We start from the raw sequence: 6,151 nt of genomic DNA on the forward strand, positions 1-6,151 counted from the left end.
AGTCTGTCCACGCTTATGGCTCTCATCGCCATCAAAGGCACTCCACATAACGCATAGGCTGTGATGGTGGCTGCGTCACTTGCGAATCGACAAAGACTCAGAAAATTGTCTGTTGTGGCAAAAAGCTTATTTTTGTCGCTTTAACTTGTCAGGTACACCCCGTATGAAATTGGAATAAGAGGAAAATGTATTAAAACACATGGAACATTATCATTGTTTTCTCTGTGCGACAAACAATTCCTCCTCGGGAAGTCACTCATTATCAACGGTTCAGTACGAGTTACTTTGCTCGTGAATAAGTTTAACCCTTGAGTAACGCGACTCGTGGGCAAAGGAGTGACGTGCCGCTATGCTAATAACGAGGACTAGCTTGCAAGCTGACCTACTTTATTGACAGGGTGTCAATCAAATGTCCATATCATTTGTGTAAAGTTGAGGCTTGAATCGTTATCAGTCTCAGCAAGCTAGAAATAAAGAAACTAAAACAACCGGTTATGGTCAATTTCATTTCACACGCATTATTAAAGTTTTTTAACATACACAAGCAACGGAACCACTTTACATATTCATAAGCATTACGGAAATTTTTCTGGGACAATAAAACAAATTAGAGACTAAACATCGACAAATGCAACTCGTTTGGCAATATGGCGTCGATAACAAGCCTCTTTCTTTGAGTTAAAAAAAAACGTTGAATTTAAAAAAACTCTTTTAAACTTCTCTTTGAAGTTTTATCCAACAATTTTCTATTGCTGAAAAATAAGATTAAACACGAAAGTAAAATGCACCCATATCTTTTTTCGATTATACCTTGCCGTATTCATGAACATTGGTAGCTAGCTAGCACGAAAAACTACTCTTGAAGAGATATTGTTGGTGTTTCAATGCATTTCTTTCAGCTGTTTCTGTAAAAAAAAAGGTATTTAGTGCACACAACAAGCCATTTTGTTTTAATGAATACTCGATAAAAGTGGGAGCCCCACAGGGCCTTGCGTTACAGAAATCAATAGTATTGTTCAATGATTGACATTAATCAATATAAAAAACATAAATTAGCGTGAAAAATATTCACAACACAAAAGAACATAGATCAACGGATACACTATTCCCAACAGACTGCGTACCGACCTCGAACAAAAATATTATTTGAGCTTTTGATTTCTTCCTATCTAATAACATATTTGACGGGAGTTTTCATACAATAATTGTGTAATCACTTTCAGCTTTAAAAGTACTATATATAACTCGAGGAGGACCTAACTCCATGGACAGCAAAGTGCTTGTCTGATTGTTTGCTTCACTGCTCGTCTTACTTCAGTTATCTTCCAGCAGTAAAGGAGGGGGGCTTTGAGATTTTCGGTTTTGCGGTTTTTGGGCCTAAAAGGTTCGGTTTTGATATTCAGAGTGGTTTGCGGATTTTACGTGTTTTTGCATTCGGTTTTCGGTTTTCACGAAAACTCTGATGCGGTTTTCGGTTTTTGCTTTTTGACCCCTTTAAAGGTGAAAATGTAGCGGTTTTGTTAGGTTTGCATGCGGTTTTCGGTTTTGCTGCCTTTTTTCGTCGGTTTTTCGGTTTTGGAGGTTTTTTTCTCCGGTTTTGCGGTTTCTCAGAGGCCCCGGTGCCCCCCTCGTAAAGGAAAGGGTTTAACGTCGAGTTAAAGTAAAGTAAGACACCTGCTACTCCCCTTATTCATCTGCTCCCCTTATTCTTCTACTCCCCTTATTCATCTTATTCACCTGCTACTCCCCGTATTCATCACACAAAGTGTGATGAATACGTTTTACTACAAGCGACTACAATTGTCTCTATAAAGTATGGTGCCTAACAAAGTACTAATGCTAACTGTACCCACAGTGCACTGTACACTGCCTTTTTGTATCGCGCCGTGTTAAATGCACTTGGTTGGCTCGGCTTTTGTTGGAAATGATCTTGTACTTAGGCCTGATGACGACTGAGACCCCGAAAAATTTTTATATAGGAAGTGACTGAAATAATAAGGCAAGATGGTATTAATATAGAAAAATACAGAATGGGTATACGGTAATCCAACGTGTAGCATAAAGCAGCGACACTAGATAAAATCCAAACGCCAGCTGCAATGATGTATGTGCGTTCCAAAGTTACAATTTGTCTGTATCTCTGCCCCAACAGCGGGGCGAGAAGTCTATCCACGCTTATGGCCGTCATCGTCGTCAAAGACACTCCACATAATGTATAGCCTGTGAGGAAGGAGGCTTCAAATGCATATCGACAAAGATTCCATTGTTCGTGAGTCACAGAAAGCCAAAACCTAGCAACGACAACTATGCTGGGTAACAAGACCAACCAACATATCAGTTGTTACTAAATAACGATACAAGAGTTTGGACGACGGATGAAGGGAAGATTCTTTGTGAAGGGCAACAAGAATAAGAGAATTTCCAATAAATGCTGTGATGGAGAGGAGAATGTTGACTGTCAAGAAAGAATTTAAAAAAATTCTTGTTGAAGCCCACCAACCAGAGAGGGGGAACAATACAGTTCTTGAAATGTCTTGGTCTGTGTTCCACCCCAGTAAAATTTGCCGTCGACATTATTCTGTATTCCTCTCTTTTTTTCCTTTTTTGAGAAATATTCGATCTAAACAACTACACAACGACGACGATCACTAAAAAAAGAGCTCCCTACGTACTGAGTCATATAACTTCCCCATCATTGCTTATTCGTTTGAAAAATGTCAGAGAAATTGTCGCTTTAACTTGTCAGGTACACCCCGTATAAAATTGGAAAAGGAAGCAAATACATAAAAACACCTGTAACATAATTACTGTTTTCTCTGTACGACCTAAAATCCCTCTTAAATTAGCCTACGGGCCCATTATCGACGTTTCAGTAAGAGTTACTTCGCTCGTGAATGATAAGTTTGAGGCCTTGAGCAACACGACTCGTGGACAAAAGAGCGACGCAAAGCTAATAACAAGGACCTGCTCGCAAGCTGACCTAGTTTCATTGATGGGGTGTCAATTAAATGTCCATATCATTTGTGTAAAGTTGAGGCTTGAATCATTATTAGCCTAAGCAGGCTAAAAATAAAGAAGATTCAAGTTAAGGATTTCCAACCCATATCAATCAGTCAAGGAAATTCAAATTCCTATAACGAATTGAAATTGATGTATAGCCACACATGCAAAGTTACTTTAACATATTCGAATTCAACAGTGTAATTAGAAACATTTTGTGGCTCTTTTACCTCCGTTTCGTCTCCGACAAAACTAGAACAAAACAAAAGAAGAGCGAAAAAATGACGCGAACATACAAGTTTCTGCCGCTTTCGTTTGCATTCTCTATTTGTTTTCCTCCTTTCGCCAACAAATTAATATTCTTAGTGATTTTCCTGGATATTAATAAGCCAAAGTTCGCCTATTATATCGTAGTTATACAATTTCTTCGCTTCCAACGTCTTGTTCGCGAAAAGACAAGTAAATTATTTTGGTATGAAACAAGCTTTGACGTATAAGGCAGGTCACTGAATTCTTCATGTCGTAATTCTCTCAAGCGATTATATTAGCAATTGTCCTCTGATAATGAAGTTTTTTATCATAATGCTAAAGTTAACATGATAATCCATTGATCGAGAAGTAAAATGAACGAATTGGGATAAATTTGATCGAAAAAACAAAGTTTGTGTTGTTAACTTGCTTACTGCCAATTTTGGTGACCGAGAGATCAAGGCTTTTAGAGAAAATGGTGAAAGAAACAAAGGTATCAAAAACTATGTTCAGCCACCTTAAGCTAGGAATGAATTAGTATCAAGAGTCAAACACATGGACAAATGTGATAGTATTGTTATTCTACAACTTATTAAAAGTTCAGTCTTCTTATGTAGAAATTCATTCAGAGCTGAGTAAGGAGGATTAATAAATATCATCAGTGTGGGGAAAAAGAAGAAAAGTCCGGTGAAAAGAACTCTATAAGAACCAGTAACTTCAATTTTATTCCATATGCTAATTTACACATTGCTAGCATTAGTCAAGCAATATTATACATCTCTAAAATTCATAAGCATTGTGCACTATGTACAGACTTTTTCATAAGTTTCTAATTTCTTCCTATATATCCAACATACAACATATCTGACGAGCATTCTCTCTGGCTGGTACTAATCGTGACGTTTTTACTAAGCTATGAAAACTGTCCATTGGAGTATACCTTAAGAAACCGGGGACCAAACTCTAAAACCATGGACAGCAAAGTGCTTGTCTGATTGTCTGTTTCACTGCTTGTCTTACTTCACTTATCTTCCAGCAGTAAAGGAACGGGTTTAACGTCGAGTTAAAGCGAAGCAAGACACTTGCTACTCCCATTATGCCTACTGAGTCTAATGAACGCGTTTTACCGTCACCGATTACTACTGCCATCAGGATTAAGTATGGTGCATAGCAAACTACTAGTGCTAACTGCACCCACAGTGAACTGTACACTGCCTTTTTGTATAGCGCCATGTTCAGTGCATTTGGTTGGCTCGGCTGTTGTGGGCCATGATCTTGTTCTTGAGCCTGACTATGACTGAGACCCCGAAAAATGTTTAAATACGAGAGGAATGAAATAACAAGACAAGATGGTATAGTTATATAGCCAAACCAAATGGTTATTCGGTAATCTACTATGGAGCATAAAGCAGCGACGCTAGATACAATCCAAAAGGTAGCTAAGGTGATGTATGTGCGCTTCAAAGTTACAATTTGTCTGTATCTCAGCCCCAACAATAAGGCGAATAGTCTATCCACGCTTATGGCCGTTATCGTCATCAACGACACTCCACATAATGCTGCGGTTGTGAGGGAGGCGGCGTCATATGCGTATCGACAAAGATTCCATTGTTCGTGGACCACGGAAATCAAAGTCGCAACAACGAGAGGCTGGGTAACAAGACCAACCAACAGATCAGTTGTTGCCAGACAACGATACAAGAGTTTGGACGGCGGATGAAGGGAAGATTCTTTGTAAAGAGCAACAAGGATAAGAAAATTGCCAAGAAATGCTGTGATGGAGAGGAGAATGTTAACTGCTGCAAGAGAAACTGATTCTTGTCGAAGTTCACCCGCCATAGAAGGGGAGCATAGCAGTTCTCGAAATGTTTTTGCCTGTGTGCCACCTCTGTAATTTGTTGTGGACATTGTTCTGTGCTTGTTTCCTGACAATGACAAGGTAAAAGTAGCGTACTAGACCCTAGTCTGATCCAATTTGTTTTCTTCCAATGTCTTGTTCACAATAAGAAGAGAAATATACTTTCATATCAGGTAACTTTCATGTAAAAGGAAAGTTATTGAATTTTTCTTGCTAGAGGGCAAACAATCCCTCTCTATTTGATAGGGTGCTTTTCAAATTTCCATGTCATCTGCTTGAAGTTCAAACTTGAATATTATCAAACTCGGTAAACTAGAAAAAAAAAAAAAAGAAAAGCTGACGATTTTACTTGGTCTATGAAAAATCTGGACTCGTACAATCTCCGAAAGCATTAAACTATTGAAATTGAAATTTTAATCAGAGATGCCAGCTTACTTTAAAATATTTCTTTTAAATTTCTAATGAACACAGTTTTGCAGCTAACGTAAAATGGTCTATTATCAAGCAAGCTGCACGCTATTCAATCTTGTCGTTGTCATTATCTGGACCATTAATAAATTTTCCTTATATTACGACATACTACTACTGAAGTGAAATACAATTTATCATTCCCAGGAAGAAATCAAAGGATTGATTAGCTGGTTCTACCTTTCATCAGCAACATTCACCTCAAGACTTCCTCTAATGCGTTGACTCTTTAAAAATGCGCCCACGACACGGCTTTCAAATGACAATGATGGCGATCCCTTTTCTTTTTTACAGTTCATAATTTACCTTACGTTTCTCATTTATGATAAGAGAAGACAACTCGTGACTAAAAATAATTTTGTAACACCTTATTCTGGTTTATTTTTTAAATGTCTCATAATAAAGGCGGCAGTCTATTTTGCGCCACAATTACGTGTTTGTCTAATCGGTTATGTTTAATTTAGGAATAAATTAGCATCTACAGTCAAACTTACAGACATCTATGATTGTATTGTTGTTTTACATCTCATTTCAACTCCGTCTCCACAGGCAGAAAATCATTCATAGCTGAGCGAA

General features: G+C 38.0%; 1 protein-coding gene across 1 annotated transcript; it reads right to left on the reverse strand.

Annotated features, from left to right (window-relative positions):
- Positions 1-4,212: 4,212 nt before the first annotated feature.
- On the reverse strand, positions 4,213-5,824 carry LOC148720960 (melanocyte-stimulating hormone receptor-like). The gene is made up of 2 exons (XM_088737710.1): positions 5,756-5,824; positions 4,213-5,419 (listed from the first exon to the last, which is right to left on the reverse strand). The coding sequence occupies exon 2, from the start codon at positions 5,155-5,157 to the stop codon at positions 4,213-4,215; it is 945 nt and encodes a 314-aa protein (XP_088593836.1). The 5' UTR covers positions 5,158-5,419; positions 5,756-5,824.
- Positions 5,825-6,151: the final 327 nt, after the last annotated feature.

Source organism: Stylophora pistillata, chromosome 11 (genome assembly GCF_964205215.1).
Source record: "Stylophora pistillata chromosome 11, jaStyPist1.2, whole genome shotgun sequence".
In the NCBI taxonomy this organism is placed as follows: Eukaryota; Metazoa; Cnidaria; class Anthozoa; order Scleractinia; family Pocilloporidae; genus Stylophora; species Stylophora pistillata.